Here is a 23458-nt window from a genome sequence, read left to right on the forward strand (position 1 = left end):
ATTACTGACACTAAGTAACCCTATTGTGTTAGGGGAGAATGGATTTGGCAAAAAGCTGTCTTGCTCTCACAGGAAGGAGAGAGTGTTTTAAACAGTTTATCATTTCCCCTAAAGCACTCACGAGGCCAACCTCCAATCCATACATTAGCTGACCAAACACTTGTTCACCACTACCGCTGATGGCTCCACTTCACACCAGGCTGGAAGTGGAAGTCACTTGCCCTTGTACTATTACAAGACGCAGTTCGATCCCAGTGCAGAAGGTAAAAGAGGCTTTTTGCGCAACAGATTCCAGGATGGCGGGATCTCGCATACCGCAATTTAATGTGAATTACTTCTTCTTGCTAATTCCTATATGCACCCAGCAAGGGACAACAATGACATTTATAAAAATGAGTACTTTTTCACTGCTCTGCTAAAAATATTTCTAATCACCAAATGCTCCTACAGCTTTTTCTGCAATGCCAGAGCAGCAATACAGGAATTTTCCAATTTATAAAACTTTTCTATGTCTGAGATTTTTCAGTCAAAATATTTATCAGTCAAAATATTTTATTTTTCTTTTTATAGATCCACTGACACTCTACTCTGAAAGTTTTTTGCTTAGTCAAGATCATGTTCATATAGTTTTCAGATTAGAATAAGTTTTACTAGATACCATAGTAATGGTTTTATTCTAAAGGTAACGTTTTATTCTAAAGGAAGTTTAGAAAAGGAAAGCAGAAACTACTTATTTATAATTTACAGTATTAAAATATGCCTTTATGTAATTTTACATACTATGTATAAAAAAACATACCTTAAATGAGGTATTTCCTTAACGGTCATCCATGTATGTGTCATCCATACACATACACATTTGTGCAGGTAAAATCTGAAGTTATTCTAATAAATCCCATATTGGTATATTGGTGCATGTTCTGTTGGATTTCAGTGATACTTTATGAAATGAATGCCAGTTTATCGAACTTTAGATAGCCCAGTAAGAATATGCTGAAACAAGCATACTTATACCAACAACATTGATTTCTGCAACTTGTCTATATTAAGTCCTGCTATAAATCTTACTATTATCTTCTTCCACTTAAGCACTGACTAGTTTTTATCGAATAGCAGCCTATTTTTAGCACATAATGTGCAAACCTTACAAACCCTACTTTTCCATTGTGTTTAGATTGCGTATGTCCTCAGCAGCTAGTGCTTAAAGCCTACATTATGAATCATCCTTTTAAAACTCATGTCTCTTGAATCGTATTAGCTGACATGTTTTGGGCATAGTTAATATATTTAATTTTACCTCTTGCCTTCAAAACCAAAGAGCTTATTTAGCAACTATACAGCAGAAAATTTGGATCCACTCTAATGTTCAAATCAAATATAGCAGTTGATAACAGTTTTGACATATCTGCCAACTATGGCTAAAACCTCTTGCCATCGTACCTTTTAAATTAGTTTTGGTGCTTAAAATTCTTAAAAGAAAAACATTTTTTAAAGACATACGCAAAGGTTAACTAATCTGTAATAATTTGAAAAAAGACTTCTTTTCTGTAGATAAAAGCATTGACTTAAGTACATGGAAAGTAATTTTCTCTTATTGAAAATGGGTAATTACTGCTTAAATTAATATCCAATTAGAATCAGATGATAGACAAGGACTATTTTTCAAACATTCTTTTTTCAAGTCCTGGGTCATTAGAATTGAATATTCCAGTGTATGTTGAACAAATGCTTAATCAATAAAAGTATGATTTATTAACTACATTTGTAAATTTTAAACATTGTTTTAATATTTCTAGATAGCATATTTAGCTTATTATTTAATTTTTTGTAGTTTATTTAGAAGTCATTCTTCAGAAAATTAAAAAACAAACAAACAAAAAAAAAAAAAAACCAAAACGAAAAACCAAGAATGCTTCCCAATATTCAAAAATCCTAAATTGGAGTAGTGAGAAAAGACTGTCTTTTCCGTTGTCAATAAATTGGTAATACTTCTGGGACACCTTCGTTGATCCCACCGAACTCTTCTATATCATCATTCCCCTATATTCAGATCTATGAACTTTCTGACTTGTCCAAGGATGCCTCATTCTAGATTTAGTACATAAAAGTAAGAAGACAAAAGATAACTGAGCATGTCATGTTACACACATTTAAAAAATAATGCTCCCTTCTCCAAGAGTCTATACCCTTGTTCTCTCATTTGAAAGATCCTTTTGGTTATAATCACTAAAAAAGTATAAAAAAAATAACTGTCTGATTAAATCAACTAAATAAAAACCTATCAGATTTTTAACGTTGTTTTTTTCTTATCTCAACAAAAGTGTGTTCGTGCAATAATATTTAGTAATTGTAATTTCATCCAGCTGAACAAAGAATATAAAATGGTTATGTTCAGCCTACATGAATGAGGCAAACCATGCACAAAGTGGATTAGGAGGAATACAACTCAAAACCTACACTGCAGTCATGGTTTTACATGCAGCACAGAAATGAGTATCTTAATTAAATGTTATTTCCCCACCTCTCTTTCAAATTTATCCCACATTTCTCTCTCTCTTAAAAAAAAATGCGTATTCTTAACTGCTTCTGTCCATCATTCATCCCATGTTTCCTTGGGTTCCTCCATCTTCATTAGTATTGAATTTTTGTTCCTATGTCTTTCCCTCTTACACTTACCTTACAGAAGCCCTGCTTTATCTTGCCATTGTGCACTTTAGTCCACTGTTACTTCTGCTTTCTTGCTTTCTTTATTGAACTGTTTCAGAGAGGCTTATAATTCTATCAGTATAGGAAGGAGGTAAGAAGTGGTGAAGTTAATTTTTCTGTAGCGCCTGTGAGACTTACAGTTGTCTGTCATTTCTACATAATTTATTGTGTACGTAAGTTTCCACCACTGAGAAGCAGAGACATCAAGTCGTATTCTAAGTTTCTTAGCCAAGCCCAGTAACTGACTTGAAGACCCTAAGTGAGAGCCTAAACTTTATGCTGTATGGGAATCAATAGAATCACCAATGCGCACAGCTTGCTATCTGCAGCCCATTTGCCAAATGTCCGTGCTGCTATACATTGTATTAATTGCATCCTTTTTGGGGATCAATGTTTAGAACCACAAAAAGCATGGTTTATAAAATTCATCTTATAGCAATAAAGTCAGGTAAGGATGGAGGCCCAATAGTTACTGGAAAGCCTGCCACCTCAGCTAGCTTTACAATATCCTACATTCGGTTACATCAAAACCAGTAAGATATAAATCTATATTACAAATGCTTGTTTGTCATCAGAGAGGGTAGGTCATTCATCAATATCCCCAGTGCTGTTTTCCAGATTTAAAATCTGAAGATCCCCAGGCACTGTCTAGGATAAAGGCACTTGGAAACAACTCCTTGATAGATCAGAAAGCTTTTTTAAAAATACAGACTTAACACTAACTGGCATTTTCCAAGATTTTTGTGAAGAGGAAGGTTTTTCTCATGCTTAGGATGCTTCTCTATTTCGAAAGGCACAGTTGCTTCTTGTGAAGCACTGTCAGCCCCAGAAGGAGACTTAGTTACTCTTGTGTCTCCTTTGCAATTCTTAGACAAAGCTCTGCTGCAGGTGGCACATTATATGCTTTTCTGTCTAGTATTTGTAATATCTAGTACCTGTCTAGTATCTGTTTTTGTGAATAGACTGAATTCAGGCATAGGAGATCTTTCAGCTAGTAACTGCAGTTATGCAACGCAAAAAGTATAGGCATGAGTGGCTCCAGGTGAACCTTTTGGCAAAGTAAACTGTTGACAGTCCCTCTACAGATTGCTGGACAATGAAGCTGTTTACCAGCATCATGGATTGAGAAATATTTTCCTCCAAATTTCCATGAAAATATAAGTTTTTGTAAAAATTCAAGTTTGGCACACAGATAATTTTCAAGGTTTAAAACACTGTTGTCCTTATTTGTCAAGACCTGGTGTGCAGGTGGTGGGAAGGTGCCACAGTTCTTTCCAGACTCTCAGATTCTAATCCAGAAATTCATTCTTCAAATGGCTGGAAACCTTCTCCTTGTTGTCTACTTCAGTTTTCCTTCCTCTTAAGAAATGCAGCCATTAGATCCATATTTCTCAATATAACTTGCCTCTCCTCCTGGAATCTCATATTCCAGCCCTTAGAGAAGCCATGAATGTCACCAGCAGTCCCTCTGAGGGGGACTCTGAGCTCTTGCAAGTTTTCCTTATGCATTTGGTATGACTTCCGTATACCCATTCCAGCCACAAATCCTGATTTTGCTTTTATTTCAACACCATCACCTTTACTGACAATCCTGGCAAAATATTTTCTTAGCTTTGGACTAACATGGTTGCATAAGAGTCCTACTTCCATTCTCTTTCTTGCTGTGTGTATATGTGAAGATCAAGCTTTAGTGCTATTTATAAAAGCTCCATGCTAAGTGCTAATTAGCTAATAATGCCTAATAGCTTATAATATATGACTGGCAGCCTAAGATATATTCCTAGTATTAGTCATACAATTTAGCATGCTATGATTTGGGTGGGGGGAGGGGCCTAGATACACAATTACATACATTACAGCTAAATCAGCTAGATCTACCTGAACAAACTTTCAGACACCTGTAACCAGCACCCCAGCCTAAAATTTCTACATAAGTTTGATTTTATGAAATCTACGTACAAGTGTGAAGAGAGAGAGAACCCTGTTAATGTCATGTAGCACATGGACTTATTTTTTTGGTGAAATGCCAGACGACAGGTTGCAGTGTTTGTACAAGGTTCAGATAAGAGCAACTGAGACAAACACAACAATTATCCATTGGTTTCTGCAAAGGTCTGGGAAAATTAATGCAGTCACGCAGCTTATTTGAATTCCCAAGAGTATTTGCACAATAATACAGACTACATCATTATATGAATTATGAGAGGCCAAACCATTCATCTGTTAGCAAGGCATACAGCCTCTAAGTATGCACAAGCTTAAATTAGAACACCGAAGGCAACGTCTCAAAGGAGACAGTTCCTTATTTTATAAGTAAGATCTCCTGACTCATTTCAGACCACGGCCTCACAAGACACAACCCAGGCCACGCCGGGAAGGCCGGGCATGTGGGGAGCAGCCGCCAGGCCTCAGGGCCGCACCGGGCCCGTCCTACCGGGCCTGCGGCCGCACACCGTACGCCCTCGCCACCGCTGGCCCGCGGCGGGCGGGCAGGCCAAGTCACCGGCGGCACCCAGCAGGGGTGGCACCGCCTCAGCCACGGTGCAGCCGCCCAGAGGCACCACCCAGCCCCGCGGCGCGTGCCGGGTCAGCGCCCCGCCACACCACGCTGCGCCCCGCACGGCATTGTGCGCATGCGCGTCCATTCCGGGCGGTGAGCCGAAAGACCTCCTGCTCGCTAGGGGGCGCGGCAGCTCGTCCGGTTGCCCTCGGTCCCCGCCCTGCGGATTCTGGGAAGGGAGGGGGACGAGGGCGTCTCCCGGTCGGCGTCACTCCCAGCATGCAGCGCGGCCCGCTCCTGCCCCTGCCGCTGCCGCTGCCGCCACCGCTGCTGCAGCCGCCGGGGGGAGAAGATGGCGGAGGGAGGTGCGGCGGATCTGGAGACACAGCGCACGGACGTCGCGGCGCTGCTCAAAACCGCTCTCCGCAAGGGCGACACCTGGTGAGGGAGGGGCGGGGGGGCCGGGCTGGTCGGTGCGGGCGGCACCCTCCGCCCCCGGTGCCGCTTGGCTGGCGGAGGGACCGACCTCCTTTTCCTCAGCTCCCCCCCGCTCCCGGGGGCGGCTCGGCCGCTGTGTGCGCTGGGGGCTGCCGGGGTGGGGGGAAAGGCGGGTGACAGGCTGAGGGCGGCAGCACCACCTCCCTCTCCCCGCCGCCCCGGTGCCTCAGCTGCTGTCGGGACGGCACCGGCCGTCTCGCTGCGGCGGGCCCTCGGCCCGGCCTTGGGTTGCTGGCGGCGGCCGGGGCCGCGCCGCGCCGCTGAGGCGCCCGGCGGGGGCAGGCACCGAGGTCAGCTCCCTGCCGGGCGGGGGAGGGGAAGGAGCGGCGTGACTGGCGGGGCGCGGTGGCGGGTGGCGGCCCCGGGCGGCGAGGGGCCCGGAGCCCGCGAAGAGAAGCACTGAAGCAAGGATTGGGGCGGGGGAGAAGAGCCCCGCTGCCAGGCGTTGTGCCATTATCCAGGCTGAAACGGTGCTGGCGTCACCTTCAAGTTGTCAGAAATAATATCTGCACCCGCGGTGGGGTGTCCTGAGGCCCGTCCGCCGCTGTGATAAGTGTTCATTTTATTTTGTCTCTGAACGTGTTAACTGCCGAAGAAACAGCCCTCGAAGGTGCAAACGGACCCTTGTGGTACCTGTTCCACAATAAACGTTTAAAAACGTTTATTTTCTTGGTCAGTCAGAATATATTTCTTATGCCATACAGATTGTCAACAGAATAATCAATGGTCGAAAAGATTTAGGTTACTTAAACACCTTTCTAGTGTGTATTTGGTAATTGAGCTCCTGTAGTTGTAGCTCTCTGAGGCTAGGAAACAGGGCTGTTTTTTAGGGGGGGAGGAACCGAGGCTTTTTCCACCACTCAACCTCTTCATCTCTTCCTGTGTGAAACTGTCACCAAAAGACAAAGGCTGAAGCATTAACTTACTGAAAATTAAGTACGAATACACAAAAGTAGAACTTGCCCACCTCATTTCAGCTGTCATCACTCACTGTTTCAGTTCTATGAAAGACTATATTTAACAGTGTTGATACTGCAGCATGTGTCAGAAGCATACATTCTGATGCATTATTCAAATACTGCTGAGTATATGTTCAGTTTTGGCATACGAACAGACTGCTCTTAAACTGAAAAAATCCAAGCAAGTAGAAAAAGGAAATCAATTCACATGGTAGTGTTGAAAATGACCAGCAGTAGTAAAAGAGTGCTTATGCTTGTAATCTTAAAAGAATTTATTCTTTTTATGGTTCTGTTGGGTATTTCCCAGGTACTACAGAAATGTCTCGGTTAATATTATTCAAAGTGAAAGTAAGTTTATGACAAGATTAAGTGATGACTAAAACAGTAAGTTTACTGTAATTTTTTAGTACATTAAATATTTTAACATGAAAAAATCAGTTAAGGAAGAGCTTCTATATATCTAGCTGTGAATATGACACTGATATTAATCAAATGTTTTAAGGTTGAATAGACTACAGCAAAGTCCTTTTAACTGTGACTCATGGACTGTTAAATCTAGCTACATAAATGTGTATATGTGTGCGTTCATAGGTTTAATACTTAGAGCTATGTATTTAACTTCACAAATTAAGGGGTAATTTTAGTCCAAATGCTTTTTTCAGAGGTATTTTGTGAGTAGCTTTTTGATCTTTCAGGACATCGGTAAGGAAACAGAACAGTTAAAAGTGCTGTGAACCATGATTCAGAATTGCAATTTTCATTCATTCAATAGTAAATATTGCTGAAAAAATGTGAACAATGCTGTATCAGCTTTGAGCTTTAAAGCACTAAAATACAGTCCTTTTAAAAATACTGCCTTATACTGAAAGTCCTGTCTACGCTTTTCAGAATTTATAGTGTAGAGAACAATAAGCTATATAAGGAAAGTATAAAGCTTTGGGGGTTTCCTGTAAGAAAAAAGGAACTAAAGAATAGAGCAAAGAAAGGCAAGTCATATTTATAAAGAGGGCATTGAATTTCTTCATTAGTTCTTCATGTGCACTGGCAGAGAGAAAGAAATGAAACTGACTTGAAATGCAACATTTTTTGAGTTAGATGTTGAAAAGAATTGATAGAATAAAAAACCACATTTGAACAGGCAGTTTAGCAAGCTGTAGAATTTGTTTCATCAAATGTTTTTAAGAGTAGCTTGGCGATAGTATAGGTTAAAATATATTGCTTCAACAAACAGACAAGGCTAGTGTCATTTGACTGTTCTGTCCTCAGGGACAAGATTTTGGGCTAGCTTGTCCCAGTGGTCTTTTTTACATTCTTCTATGGGCAGTTAATAAATTAAATTATTAAACTAGGAGAGATTGAAGATACTTCCATCTCTTCATTTGCCTTATTTTTCTAAACGGACATTAAATAAACATAAAATTTAAGCTTTTCCAAGCATGATCCTCCTTGATTTATCAGATGTTTTTAAAAAATATTGACTCTTTTATTAGTGAATTCGGCAGAAAAACCACACAATCATTCTATGGAACTTGAATTATATATGAGTCTTTTCTTGCAAATCCAAAGAACTTTCAGGTTCTGTGGTTGAAAGACCTAGAATTCTGTTGTGCTGCATTTCATTGTATATCTCGTAGTCTTAGAATCTGATATGATTACTTCTCAGTGTTTTGAAATTCTACTAATGCTTGGCAAGTGAGGAGAATTTTTACTGTTTGTGGAGATTTTAACCTGTCATCTAGAAAGACAAAAAATACTGGTTCTTACAGCTGCAGAGAAATTTGAACTCAATCAGTGTCTTCCTGTATCTACTCTCAGAAACTGAAGAGCTGTTGACATTCATCAATTTTTTAGCCACTGCCTAATTTGCATGACCAACTGGTCTTGATGATGTTATTTAATGCCCTTTGTAGCTGCAGTGGCATTCTTGAGAATCTTGCCAGGCTCTTCTGTTGTTACAGTGTCACCGAGGTACAATTTGCAGTACTCAAAGTTACCGATCTTGGAACAGTTCTCTTAGAAAGATGATGAAGACTCTGTCAATTCTTGTGTGTGACTTCATGTGTGAATATATCTGTAATTTCCTCCCTATACTAAAATTTCTTGTCTTTACCTTTAAGACCACTTTCAGCCATGCTTTACCTGTAGTTCCTGTTCTTTTGTGGCCATCTTAGGGATGTCTCAGTGACTTAAATATGACATTACAGATGCTTTCATGCTCTTTACTACCTCTTACACACATTGGCTCTCCATGGTCTAGAATGTGAGGCCATGTTTCTTGCCTTTAAATATCACCTGCCAATAAACAGTTCACTTACAGTGGGTAATAGTGACTAGTAATGGCTAGTAGCACAGACTTAGCAGTCAGTTTCACCATTTTTTTCTCTGTCTTTCTCCCAGAATTTCCCCACTGTGCTTCTTTCATCTACTGCTTGCCATAGCAATTTGTGGGCAGATGAGACTATAGATGTTACTTGTGTTTTCCAAAGCGGTAACTTGGAAAATAATTGGGCTGTTACAGTGGACAAATAACTATCACAAGGAGTTTATTTGGTGGCTAAGGGAGCAAATGCAATCTTTAGATGTTTAAACAGGGAATACTGATTAGCAGTGCAAAGATGTACTGTATACAGTAACATGTTAGTGAAACCATTCATACAGTCCAGTTCTGGTGTCCACATGTCACAGAAGGTGTTCGTTTGGAATTAGTTAAAAAATCCTTAAAATTTAATAGAGAAGGCGGAAGCTTTGCCTTTCAGAGTAAAGCTTTAAGGGCCTTTATCTGTTTTGATAGAATATTGAGTGCTGTGCTGAAATTACTTATATAAGAAGAAGATGTCTTCTAAGATAAGGATTTTTAGACTAGCAGATAAAGATTTAAGACACTATCTGTAAACTGAAGCTAGTCAGGATTAGACCAGAAGGAAGATGTTGATTTCCAGCCCTGCTAGCCAATAGATTTTGGTGCCAGTCATCACTTTACAGAGTGATGAGGTAGATTCTTAATCTGTTCTTGATTTTTTGAGACTTGCAAATCATGAAAACTACGAAAGTATAGTATTTTGGGTTCTTTCAGATACGTCTCTGATATACATCTCTTCTGGTGAGTCCAGAGGGGGTACTGTTGTTATCCATAGCTTGCATCTCTTGGAAGGTGAAGAAGATATTATCCTTTTTTTGCGCTGTGGGAATTTTATTGGCTTTTTAATTGTAAAACTCAGTCACTGAAGAGAATAAGGAAAAATTTAAGTGAGGTAAAAATCCTTCCCAGTGAATGATTGGTAGATTGAAAAAATTCAACCTTACAGGATTTCCCCTCCAGAAGTGCATTTAAAGAATTGCCCCAGCAAAGATGTAGAAGCATTTTAATTCTGTTGCAATGAAAACTCATGAATCTTGATGAACAGGCTTATGTAGCCCTACTTGAAAGCCCTGCAGTGCCCGTCATTGATGATAACCTTGATGCTGAAGTGCTTAGCTTTAATAGCATTTTACACTGTGGTCTTCTCAGTGTTTTCCACATTTGATCACTCATCATTGTGCTGTACATGAACAGAATCTAGACTGAACATTGATAGAATATTTTACTTGATTTCACTGGAAGCATAATGAGATGTTATGGGCCTGTATCTCAGTAACATTTGGAATAATATCCTAAACTGTTCTGATGGCTTCATATAATGAGAAACAAGGAACACCACGTCAGTATTCCAAGGATAGACTTGAGACTTGGCTGCTTTTTCTTTTAAGTGAGGTTTAATTTACTGATTTTTGTCTTTAGGATTTTGTGGTTGAAGTTTTGCGTTAGATTTGTCTCATTGCATGTGGGATGGTGCAGCATTTCACCAGCAGCTTATGAAGATATACAAAATCGTCTGTTTAAAATTCTTCTGGGAGAATGCAATGGAAATATGTAGATGCAATTTTCTTCTGCTAATTGATTATGCAGGGCAAGAGCATGTTAAACTCAAAATCATGTTTGTGTCAGGCTTTTTTGTCTGGAAATTGGAACTCAAGTGTTGATTTAGGAGTTAGATTATTTTTTAATGAAAAGCTTACTTAAATGGAAAATTTGCAAGTTTATACAAATTACTTACATGGTTATTAATGTAATGTTCATACTGAAATTTTACCTTTAAAATGAAGTCCATTAATTTTGGCTGAATCAGGCTTTTTGGTCAGCCTCTTGGTGGTATGTGTGAAGTGCTGCTTAGGCTATTGCAGCACATTGTAGGAACCGAGCATAGGGAGCTGTAGGGAGAATTTGACAGAGTAGTTGATTTGAAATAATTTCAGTGCATGTAGTGGAACAGAGGATTTATTTCTGAAGTGGAATGTGAAATATTTACACTAAGATTTCTTAAAAATGAGAGCTAAGTGATGTATTTTTTTCTGTCTGACCCCTGGATCTTTTTCTTGTGGGTTTACCTACATTTTTAATAAAATGATGGTTTGGTTTCTATGTGATAGAGTAGAATAATCATCATTATCTTGAACTTTCAAGAGCGTGTTAATTCTGAAAGAAAATAGAATTTTGAAAATGTCTATTAATCACGAGTGTACTTAGTCAAGCAGTTTGGCTAGTCTGATCAGAGTAGAAATACAGGCACAAACCCATTTTCACCTTTCTTATTTTTATAGTTGCAGCTGTGCAAGAACAAAAGTTTGATGCTGTTCCTTTAAACAGGAGTCCTAATTTGCTTTCAGCAACACAGTTGTTCCACTTTGTCCTCAGTATTGCTTCATCTGTACTCATTCACAGTATCCTCACCTATCTCTCTGGACAATTTGCACAGTTTTTGCTGTTAAAAGTGAAATAGCTTGTGTTCAGAAGATACAATGTCCCAGTAGTACACAGTGATGGAGTGTGTGTGTGTGTCTGTGAAGTTTTTATTTCATATTGAAGTTAACTGTTTTGATTTTGAAGTGGAAGGCCTGACCTATCAGTCAGTATAAATAAATCTAGGTTACACGTTGTTTAATTCAGTCTGTATATAACTGAGGAATGCATTCAGAATGATATTTCCCACTGCTGTCAAAAGCAAGATCACAGTCATACCCTTCAAATATTTTTCTATCAACCTGGATGTTAAGGTAAAGAATGAGTGTCATTATACTTCTGTGATGCTGATTCTGTGTTAATAAGGTTTATTAAATCTAAATGTACAGTAAACCACAGGTGAAGTTATATTACATGAAAAAGTTACAGACCATGAGGGAATTTTAGAAATCAATTAGCAACTTTCCTGCTAGTATTATTATTTTCTTTTGTTGAATGAATGCTCATACATGGTTGTGCAGCTGCAGAATTTTAAAACTTGTGTTAATTTATTATTGATTTTTATTATTTGTTGGATTTTTGTTTAAGAAATGAAGGTGCATTTACAAGTATCGTAATAGCTTATGCTTTTGTTTTTGTAAATTAATGTTCATAGGCTATAAGTAATACCTTTTTGAGCTGACCTAAGTCTCTATACTTGATCATTCATAAGGATACAATCCTTTTTTTTTTTTTTTTTTTTTTTTGTAATTTTAATTGACCCAATTGTATTGGGTTTGTGTGGCAAGGTTTTGGTAGTGGAGGGGCTCCAGGGATGGCTTCTGTGAGAAGCTGCTAGAAGCCTCTCCTATGTCTGATAGAGCCAGTGCCAGCTGGCTCCAAGATGGGCCCACCGCAGGCCAAGTCCAAGTCCATCAGCAGTGCTGGTAGTGGCTCTGGGATAACATATTTAAGAAACAGGAGGAAAAACTGCACAACAGCAGCAGCCGTCAGAGGAGAGAAGTGAGAATATATGAGAGGAACAACCGTGCAGGCAAAACAAGGTCAGTGAAGAAGGAGGGACTACATGGTCCAGGTGGTGGAGCAGAGATTCCCCTGCAGACCATAGTGAGGCAGGCTGTGCCCCTGCAGCCCACGGAGATCTGTGGTGGAGCAAATCTCCACCTGCAGCCCCCACACCAGAGCAGAGGGATGACAAAGGAGGCTGTGACCCTATGGGAAGCTTGTGCTGGAGGAGGCTTCTGGCAGGACCTGTGGCCCCATGAAGAGAGGAGCCCATGCTGGAGCAGGCTTGCTGGCAGGACTTGTGACCCTGCGGAAGACCCATGCTGGAGGATATTCCTGAAGGACTGCGCCCTGTGGAAGGGAACCATGCTGGAGCAGTTCATGAAGAACTGCAGCCTGTGGGAGCGACTTGCATTGGAGAAGTTCGTGGAGGACTTGTCTCGTGTGGGAGGGACCCCACGCTGGAGCAGGGGAAGAGTGAGAGGAGGAAGGAACAGCAGAGACCAATGTGTGATGAACTGAGCACAACCCCCATTCCTTGTACCCCTGAGCCACTTGGGGGAAAGGAAGTAGAAATTTTAGGAGTAAAGTTAGGTCTGGGAAGAAGGGAGGTGAGGAAGGGAGATGTTTTTAGATTTGGTTTTATTTCTCATTACCCTTCTCTATTGGTAATTAACTAACTTCCCCAACAGACTTTGAGTCTGTTTTGCTCATGACAGTAATTGGTGAGTGATTTCTCCCTGTCCTTAGCTCAACCCACAAGCTTTTCCTTGTATTTTCTCTTCCCTGTCCAGTTGAGGAGGGGAGTGATAGAGCAGCTTTGGTGGGCACTTGTCATCCAGGCAGAAGTACTCTGTAATTTGTAGATTATATTGGAGAAACTCTTAAGTCCAGTAATTGATGAGAACACAACCAGGAACCAGACTAATGGTCCTTAATCACAGAGATGAGCAGTCTTTTGTAAATACCAGAATTAAACATCATTTCATCCCACTTCAGCAGGACCCAAAGAATAAGCAGTGAGCTGTTTTCTCCATGTTGTTGTCTGTAGGGGCTATATGAGGTTGGAATAACTGATTTAAACTCATTCTGAAGATAAATTTAGTCTGTTTACTGTCTTCAGCAAAAGCAAGTTTAAAATAGGTATGACTTTAACTTTTTAATGTTGGTTTACAATATTTCTAATCAAAGCTTGTTTGCTTCTAACAATGAGAATGAAGTAAAAGATCACGTTTTTAAATAGCTTTGAGGAATATATTCTTTTGCAGAAAAATATTAACTAAAAATAGTTTAAGATCAGAAGTAGTCTGTGCTTTGAAAACAACCTGAGCATAGGAAAACAGGAAGAGGAAGGCAGATTGAAATGTTAAGCATTGTGCTTTGTAGTTGTCAATACATGCCAAGAAATCATTCAGATAAAAGAATTATCTGAAGAAAAGTTATGCCTAAATGGGAATATGGTATTGGCAGATAGCTTCTGTGTGGAATGAGCTAGGTATAATTATTGCTTTTCAAGGAAATGAAGTGACATGTAATATTAAAAGGTATCAAGGAGCATTCTATTTTCTAGCCCCTTTGCATGATCAGTGGACATGCACTAGCCTGAATTAAGATTGGAAGATGAGCAAATGCAATTTGTGAGGACCCTCAGACCTCAAATAAGGCCTTTTGTCATCAGCTGCTGGAAGGAGAATGTTGTTGGGGGTAGTATTTCCAAGGTTCATAATTTCACCTTTTATGGTGAAATTATCCTCTGTGGTGGTAACAGTGAATCCATATGATATCAAAACCTGTTGTGTGTCAAAGGGAGAACATACAGTTTGCTAAAATATGTTAGGTGCTCCACTTGTCATCGCATGGGTTTTTCATGTCTTTATTATCAGAACAAATTCCACTGTTGTGGAGTGTTTTAAAGATATTCTGCAAACTTTGATACATTGCATGTCTGCAAAGATTGCATAGACCTTCGCTACACAAGCTCTTCTTGTGCTCTGGAGGGATATGATGTTTTCATGGAATCAGACTATCTCAAGTTGGAAGGGAACCATAAGGATCATTGAGGCCAACTCGTGGCAGGACTACTTAAAGTAAATCATATGACTAAGTGTTGTCCAGATGTTCCTTGAACTCTGACAGGCTTGGTGCTGTGACCACTTCCCCAAGGAGCCTCTTCCACTGACTGACCACCCGCTCAGTGAAGAACTTTTCCTGATGTCCATTTTGAACTTCGCCTGGTGCAGCTTCATTCCATTTCGTAGAATCATAGAACAGTAAGGGTTGGAAAGGACCTTAAGATCATCTAGTTCCAACCCCCCTGCCATGGGCAGGGACACCTTGTCCTAAACCACGTGGTCCAAGACTCTGTCCAACCTGGCCTTGAACACCGCCAGGGATGGAGCATCCACAACCTCCCTGGGCAACCCATTCCAGTGCTTCACCACCCTCACAGGAAAGAACTTCTTCCTTATATCTAATCTAAACTTCCCCTGTTTAAGTTTGAACCCATTACCCCTTGTCCTACCACTACAGTCCCTAAGGAAGAGTCCTTCCCCAGCATCCTTATAGACCCCCTCATTTCCTCATGTTTTATTCCACATCTGGCATTTCAGGGGACTTGAGAGTATAAATTCTCATTTGTATATTATAATTCTACTTCAGATAGGTAAGGAACATTTTACAGATGAGAGCAGATAGATCTTATGAAGCAGTCTGAAGCTTCACTCGGAACTGAATGCAGAGTACTGAAGTAGGCCAAACAAACTGGGAACATGTTCATGAACATGTTCTATAGTTTTTTGATTCTACTTGATCAAAGAAAATTTAGATCTCTTTGAGGATATGTAATACAACTAAGAGAAAACTCATAAGATAACTAGACTGTGCAAATATTTCCAATAATATTAATAGCTATAATACCATATTTGCATGTAATTTTCAGCAAATCCTACATGCATATTTTTGCTTACTTTTTGGTAAAAGTTTGGGGCTATTCCAAAATTTATGTTTTTCTGTTACCAACTTGTTGGCTCTATGTGACCTTTGGATAATCAAACTTGGGGTTTCTGTTTTCATCAAGCAATTTGAGGTGAATGATTTGTTTGAAATGCCTGTAAATGTCAAGCATTTGCTGATTTAACCAGTTCACCTCGTTGTGAAGCTGTCTTAAGGTTCACCCCTCAGAACAGCTTATCTAGAAATTTGAGACAGATCTCTCCTACAGTCTTTACTACAAATCTTCCAGTGTGTTTTACCCCTGAAGATGGGTTGGTTATCCTGCTCACTAGCTTCCGTGACATGTAATAGAGCAAAATTTGTGTTTCCTGCTAAAGTGAAATGTTGATTCCATCAGAGCTAAGTAACAAACGTTTCTTAACCATAGTTTTAAAAAAATGGGTAGGGCATATTTTTTACTTTTGCTAAGGTGTCCTGGGGTAGCCTTCTCAGTAAGGTCCACAGTTGGAAAAACTCCTGTAACATTACACTGGTTTGGAAATGTTTCCAGCATTAGGTAATGGTAACAAAAATAAAAGCAAAACATTACACCAAGTTCAATGTGCAGACATTTTCTGTCTCTGTTTTACTAATGCACGATATGCTATTTTTGTATCTGGGGCGACATATATTTGGTGAAGCATATCTGGTCTCAAGTGCATGCGCCAGGTTTTTAATAATTTTCCTCTAAAAAGTGATCACGTATTACTTAACAAATGAGGTTTTAGCAGATGTACTTCCATTTACTTGAGGTATGTCTTGTCGCCTTAAATTACTGAATGTGCCTGATAGGTAATACTTAGTTTTCAGGTGGTTGATTGTATCATGGCTATTATAACATTGTATCATGGCTGTTGTAACATTGATGCAAAGATAAGTTGCCTTCTTACAGTTTGCCTTCTCTGTTTTGTGTAGATCAGTAGTCTTGTTGATCTTGATGAGAATTCTATATTGAATGCGCGTGTAGGATCAAAAGCTATAGTCTATGAATTTCAGATTTTTACTTTTTCACTTAATGCTAAGAAGTCTGTATTTTAGCTATGTAAGTGCTTTAGCAGGTTGATACCCTAAGCTGAGCATGGTGTAATTGCATTAAGGTTTTTTTGCAGCATAATCTTTAACATAGTATATCCTTCTTGCATAAACATGAGGGAAGTGTATGGCATTTGAATGCAGATTTTCATTTTCCCTAATCTTACTGGAAAAGTAATATTTCGTCTATTGATTAAGAAAAACTTCTTGTTAAGGGGGAAGTTTACAGCTGCTGTGACTGTAGTCTGTAGTAACTCAAAATAATGTCTCTCACCTGTATCAGATTTCTATTGAAGTAAAAGTAGCATAATTCTCATTAAAATGCTTAATATGTATAAAACATATATAGATATGTGTACATATGTATGTGCATACACATAGCCAGTGTAAGAATTCACATCTACAGTGTCTGCTAGCATTTCTCAAAGTCTATCTGTAAATTTTATTCTTATCTATATGAATTCAATAAATCCTTCTTCTGCATGTAATACATGTTACCTCAACGTTGTGGAAACTCATCTACTGAGTTTGAGCTCAAGAATATCTCTCTGAGAATAAAGATTCCATAATTCTGTACATTGAGAAGTCTAAGCAATGGTGGTAGGTCCTGAGTCAGTTAAAAGCAGTTATCTCTAAATGGAAAATAAATTTGTTACTGGACTTATATATGCATCCTGCTTACCTTTGTTTATGAAGAATATTAAGAGCTGAATACTGGGATAGTGAGTAAGGCAGTACTTTCTATAAACTATAATCTGTGGTCAGCAGATATTTCAATAGGCTCTAGTAAGATGTATAGTGCTATATCAAATCTATAATATTTTTGTTTCAGGTTTGATTATTAGAGTGTGATATGGTCTGTAAAAAAATCCTGAGAACTGGCAGTGGCCTGTTTGCTCCTTATCCTGATAAATTGATCTTCCTGGTTCACTCTATTGAAAAATTAGTACACAGATAAATATTTACTGCTTCATATTACAGACAATATTAACCAAAGTATTAAGCTTTGCCCTTAAGTACGCATAGATTTAATGATCTTCCCTTTTCAGTCTTTTCAATAATCTTCAGTAGAATGCATCTTGCAGAAAATACATGTAGGCTCTTACTTGTCTGAAAGTAATCCATTTTGATTATGCTTTACAGATATTTAAATAATTTATATAAATTTAAATATACAGTTGCAAAATTCAATCTTAGAATAGTGTTTTGCACCCACTTAGCTGCTTTTTTAGCTGTTTGTTGCAGGTTTGTCCATATGTCCCAAATGTATCAGTCTAACAAAGTACTTTGAATTTAAACAAAGTACTACCAAATTTAAGTAGGAAAACAGGAAAGGAGACGATACAAGAGACAAAGTAACTTGTGTAACTTTCAAATTTTTCATGGTCATGCATTCTCCATTTTGCTTTTCTCCATTGTATTACTGGACAGACTGTGCTCAGAGAATATCAAACTTCATGTAAATTTTTTTGAAGATTCAGTTTTCCTTCAGCATTTTCCTTCCATGGCAGGAACTTGACTGTGTTGTTTAGTTCTTACCACACTTACATTCGTGCATGATTTATAGGTGGCCGCTCAACTCTTTAGGCTAGAAATACTAACCTTTTATTTGAGTGTGTAAATGCAGATTCCTAAATTTGAAGGGAAGTGGTAGAAGTTTTTGTACTTAGTGTTAGGAAACAGAAATGTTACAACATTTCAGTTAAGGAGAACTGTAACGACACATGCAGAGTGAAATTTGGTTGGTGGCAAAAGTAACTGGATGTGCAAGAATAAAATTGGTAAGTGTTGGAATAGGTAATTTAAAATCTAGAACAATGGACCCCAAGCTTTCTTGCACTGTTAAGTCCAATTATCAAAATTTTCTTTAATCACTATGTTACTGGTGTATGATCAGACATTTAACACAAAGCATTTGAAAAGTAGTATAGTTCTAGAGGAGCAGTACTTTGTTAAGCATTAATTAAAACAATGGGCAGTTTGCCTATATGATTATTTCCCTTCTGTGTAAAATTGCAGTTTTTCTTCTTTAAGATTAATAGCTCATTAAAATTCAGATCAAGAAAGTAGAGGCTGTAGGGTGGAGCGGGGGACAGAGCTGGCAAATTTGATAGTAGGATGGGTGCCTGAACGTGACTGCATTCATAACCACACACAGTTATGGCTGTTATGGAATAGTGCTGGGTGGCCTCAGCAGAAGAGAAAGGTGAGAATGCTGTCCTGGTTGAGTATGTTCATAAGGCTGAAAACTTTGTGTATAAAGCAAAAGGCAAGGGTATGTCAGATTAATCAAATTCAATATCCTTTTTTCCATTTATTAAAGAAAAATCGGTCAAATACTAAGGCTGTTTAAAAGGAATTGGGATTTTTATAGACAGAATAAAAGAATGGATTTTTGCAAATGTGAGAAGAAGTGCTGGTACTTGTACTTTAAAAAGAAAAAGACAATACCAATGATTGAATTACAGTAACATCAGGCTTCTTCTGGCAGACTCAGGGTAGAGAAAAAATTATCTGTAATATCAGACTCTATATTATATATGCAGTGTGTAAAATAAAGTCACTCCATTTAACATGGTCATACCAGTTCAAACTTCAATGGTAGTCTAGTGTCTGTTCTTCTCTTCCAGGAAACAGAAAATAACACTTATTTAGCTGCAAAAGTTAGTTATTGTTTGGTGAAAAATTGTTTGTAGAGATCTGATTTTTCTTATTTAATTATCAAGTGGACTATCTTTATGGTTTTTCACTGAATTCTTAAGTTCTTACTTGTGATCTTTAAATAGGCTAAATTGCCTATTGCAAGCTTCTGCTTGCTGTATTCTCTCCCCAACCCCTCACATTTCTGGGTCATAGATGAAGGTGGCATACCTTGGGCATGAGTTGGACAGAGAATCTGATACAGAAAACACTTTAAAACCTTTCTGCATTCCCCATTGAGTCTGTATATCCAAAAGCATTCTTGCCTTCATTGAGCCATATTGTATCTGAAGACATCTGCATCTGACTTGATTGTAGATGTTATTTCTGTAAGATATAAACCTAATTTAAGTTTTTTCTCTCCTATTGCGGTATTGCTTAGGGGAGGACTTAATGGTAGTAAAAATAGAATTGAAAGCTTCTAATAACAACCATAGCAAATATTTTAAAGCATACTGGGGAGCTCTTACAATGTTACTTTACTTTGTCTACTGCATGATGGCAAACATTGTGTTTTGAAGAGACTTTGCAAGTCTTAAAGTTTATATCTTTGCTTTTGCCTGATAATTTTTTTTTTTTTTTTAAATACTTGTTTTAAACAAATGATAATACCAAATTTTAAATTACTTCTAGATTGTAACATTATATGCCTGTTTTCACAAACTGGTCATTTGTGGCAGTTGAAGTTGTTTCTCATTTGATTTCACAACAGTTTGAGGTTTATAGTTTCATAGGTTTTGCTGCAGTGCTCATCTGCTACTGTGTTAGAAGAACCTGAAAAGTTAAGTTCAGAAAAGGCTTTTAAGTAAGGCAGTAAGGCTTTATTAGATATTTTCTTGTGTTGCAAAATAAGGTTTTCTGTGCACAAAGATCTGAATTATTTTGAGAAGCTCACTGCTTGCTTAGGTCGTTTTTATATCTTCACCAAACAGCAGACAATGGAAAGTGGTCAAGAAATCAATGTATTTGTAGTGAATGAGTTTGATTTTTTTGGAGTGTGAAATGTGTGTGAGACTGGAACTTACACAGTTTTTAACTAGATTAATGCTGGAAAAAAGGTAAAATTTATAAAGAATCATAGAATAGTTTGGGTTGGAAGGGACCTTCAAAGGTCATCTAGTCCAACCCCCCCTGCAATGAGCAGGGACATCTTCAACTAGATCAGGTTGGTCAGAACCACATCCAGCCTGGCCTTGAATGTCTCCAGGGATGGGGCAGCCACCAACTTTCTGGGCAACGTGTGCCAGTATTTTACCATGCTCACTGTAGAAAACTTTTTCCTCTCATCCAGCCTGAATTTTCCATCTTTTAGTTTAAACCATCACTCCACATCCTATCACAACAGGCTCTGCTAAAAAGTCTCTCCCCTTCAAATATTGGAAGACTGCTAGAAGGTCTCCCCAGAGCCTTCTCTTCTCCAGGCTGAACAATCCCAGCTCTCTCAGCCTTTCCTCATAAGAGAGGCGCTCTGTCCCTCTGTGATAGTATTCGTAGCCCTCCGCTGGACCCTCTCCAACAGGTCTATATCTTCCCTGTACAGAGGATTTAATAAAGCTTAAATCTGTTTATTTTTTCAGTGGCCTGCATTTTTTATCCTTTTTACTGTGTTTTATCCCAAATTTCACGATCTTTAATGCAACTTAGCCTTGTCCGGTGTTGTTTCCTACTGCATTCTAAACATGCTCAAAACAAAACACATCATAGAATCATAGAAGAGTTAGGGTTGGAAAGGATCTGAAGATCTCTGGTTCCACCCCCCCTGCCATGGGCAAGGGGGCGTCAAGGGAATACTGCCCCATAACTGATATAATCAGTGCCTGGCCAAGGCTACTTTAAAATGATTCAATATTGTAAAATCACAATGATGTTAAGTATTGCATCTTTTTGAACCAGGCCTTCTGTTTCAGGAATGCTGTTTTCATTACCAATCTGGTGGGATTTCCTTAATAGTGAAGAAAAGTTAACATTTCTTTCAATATGGTTTTGGTTCAGAAAGCAGTTTGAAACTGTTTTCTGACTTCTTTATTATGTGTTTAAAACTTCAGAAAGAAATTGTATGTTGCAAGTTCAAGGACAAAGTTGTGTACAGAGCAATTTTGGAGGAGATAGCAACTCGTAGTAGTTAATGACTCTTGAGCAGTAGTAACAGGTTGTGATAGTAGAATAGATACAAGTTATACTGGCAGGTAGATGGTAAATGTACGTGCTCCGTTGGTGAGTGTCTCCGAGGTACGGCTGGCATTGGTGAGTAAAGGAGAAATTTGGTTGAGACATAGCTCTGCCTTTGCTAGTTGTTTGCTTAGAGTAGTTACAAGCTAAGACTAGGAGTAATTTGTTCACAGACTCGTTATTACTGTTGGTGTAATTGTATTTTGAATCAAGACTGTTTGTCGTGTGAATTAGGATGCTGTTGTCATAGATGTTGTAAAGTTGTGTTTGAAACCTTAATCTTTGATGTTTTTGAAGCAATGTAGGGGAACTAAGCATCCAAAAGCCTGTGGTGATCTTCTAATGATTTCCTTCTCTTAACTTTCCAAAGGATTTTTATCTATAGATTCACACACTTAAGAGTATGTTGTGTAGAAACTGAAATATCGGGGCTTATTGAGAAAAAAATCTGGTAAATTGGCAATGAAGAATCCCGCTTACTGAGTACTTCTTGGTAGTATTCCTTCTTTACCAAAGGTTTGCTAGCAGTACTTCTGGAGGCTTACTCCAGGCTTGACCTGTGTGACTAAGAGAGAAAAACTGAACTTGAGAAGAAGAAATAAGTCAAGACTTAAATATCTTAGGTTTGTTAATTCTTATTGTGTTGCATCATTTAGAAGCACAAATGGAAGGCCCCACTCATGTATTTTTTTTTTTTAAAACCTGTTCAGTAAAATGTATACTCAAGCGATGTTTTTATACTTCTTTGGTTACAAGAGTTGTGGGTGCTAATGTTTTTTTCTCTGTTTTACCCTGGTGTTCATGAGTAACTCCTACAGAATGGTTACCTAATAAAGCTGTATGTATTAGCAGACTAGTATTTGAATCACCAGGAAGTTTTGAGGTTCAGTTCATTGATATGCTGCAAAGAAGAGTTCGGTAGTCAAGTACTGGAGAAAAGAATGAGGATTACTTATGATCTTTAGTTTGACCCGGTGTTTCATCCCAATAGTGATATTCTGACATGTACTAGGGTAACAGCAAGAAGAGTTGAGACAGATCAGACAGAAGGAGATGGCTACTTTTAGGAAAGAGAAATAACGAAGGTCATTGGGTTTTTTTTTTATTTTTTAAAATATGTAATAAAATATGAGGATCCCTGAACTAATTTTGCATCTTAAAGACATTCTGAACAAAAATATATAAAATGTAGGTATCGCTGGACTTCATAAAAGGCAGGCTGGCAACAGTTCGATCTGGGTAGAAATACTGTAGGGCTGAGTTTAGAGATATCCCTTTATATGGAAGTGTGAAGTTGATAATTATATGTAGGAAGAACATCTAGTACTGCCTCAAAAGCAGAGCATTTACTGTATGTGTTGATGCTAACTCAAAGGAAGAAAACCACACTTTCTGGTTCTTGACAGGACATCAGAGTTCTGAAGTTTTTCGACTTGCATACGAATGTTATAAATAAAGCTCCGTCAGGAAAAAATGCTTTGCTAAAAGTTATCTCTCTTTTTTTAAAGTGCTGTCTAACTATAAAGACTTACCTTGAATCTCCTGAATTCACAAATTGAGAACAGGAGTTAAAACTGGTATTGTTTCATGCTAAAAAGGGAAATGGTTTTTTGAACTTAACATTTTTTAAATTCTGATATGGTGTATTGGCAGTCTTGCAAAACTGTACTTGCCTACTGTGATTAGTGGGATCTTTAATTGCTCACAGTTAAAGTCCATGTTGGTAGGAAATGCTTATAATGGTTAGCAGACCAGACAGAAAAACATTTGCCGTTTTGCAAAGCTGATGAATACAGGTGTGTTCACATGAATTAATTGGTACTGTAGGAAGTGGTAGCATGCCAGTAACTAACCCATGTGTCTTCTTCCATTTAAGGTATCTAGTGGATAGTCGCTGGTTCAAACAGTGGAAAAAATATGTTGGCTTTGACAGCTGGGATAAATACCAGATGGGAGATCAGAATGTGTACCCTGGTCCTATTGATAATTCTGGACTTCTCAAAGGTAACTGCTTCCGATTGTGTAATAAGCCAATACTAACATTTCATGCAAATTTGTCACAGATTATTGATCATTTGTATTTGATAGTGTAAATGAGTCTCAGTATATGTGAAAGTGAAG

At 38.5% G+C, this 23458-nt stretch overlaps 1 protein-coding gene across 9 annotated transcripts in view; it reads left to right on the plus strand.

Moving 5' to 3' along the window:
- The first annotated feature begins 5465 nt into the window (after nucleotides 1-5465).
- Nucleotides 5466-23458, plus strand: part of USP15 (ubiquitin specific peptidase 15) — a 67609-nt gene continuing 49616 nt past the window's right edge. For 3 of the 9 annotated variants that reach the window (XR_003990665.1, XM_030480354.1, XM_030480355.1), the window contains exons 1-2: nucleotides 5466-5647; nucleotides 23214-23341. Coding sequence is in view for 5 of the 9 variants with exons in the window: in XM_030480354.1 (XP_030336214.1) it covers nucleotides 5559-5647; nucleotides 23214-23341 (217 nt within the window). In the remaining 4 variants the exon portion in view is untranslated. Of the gene's footprint in view, nucleotides 5648-6060; nucleotides 6260-23213; nucleotides 23342-23458 lie in introns of those variants that run through there. The other 6 variants (XR_003990667.1, XM_030480356.1, XM_030480362.1 and 3 more) reach the window with 4 other exon arrangements.

Source organism: Strigops habroptila, chromosome 3 (genome assembly GCF_004027225.2).
Source record: "Strigops habroptila isolate Jane chromosome 3, bStrHab1.2.pri, whole genome shotgun sequence".
Lineage (NCBI taxonomy): Eukaryota > Metazoa > Chordata > Aves > Psittaciformes > Psittacidae > Strigops > Strigops habroptila.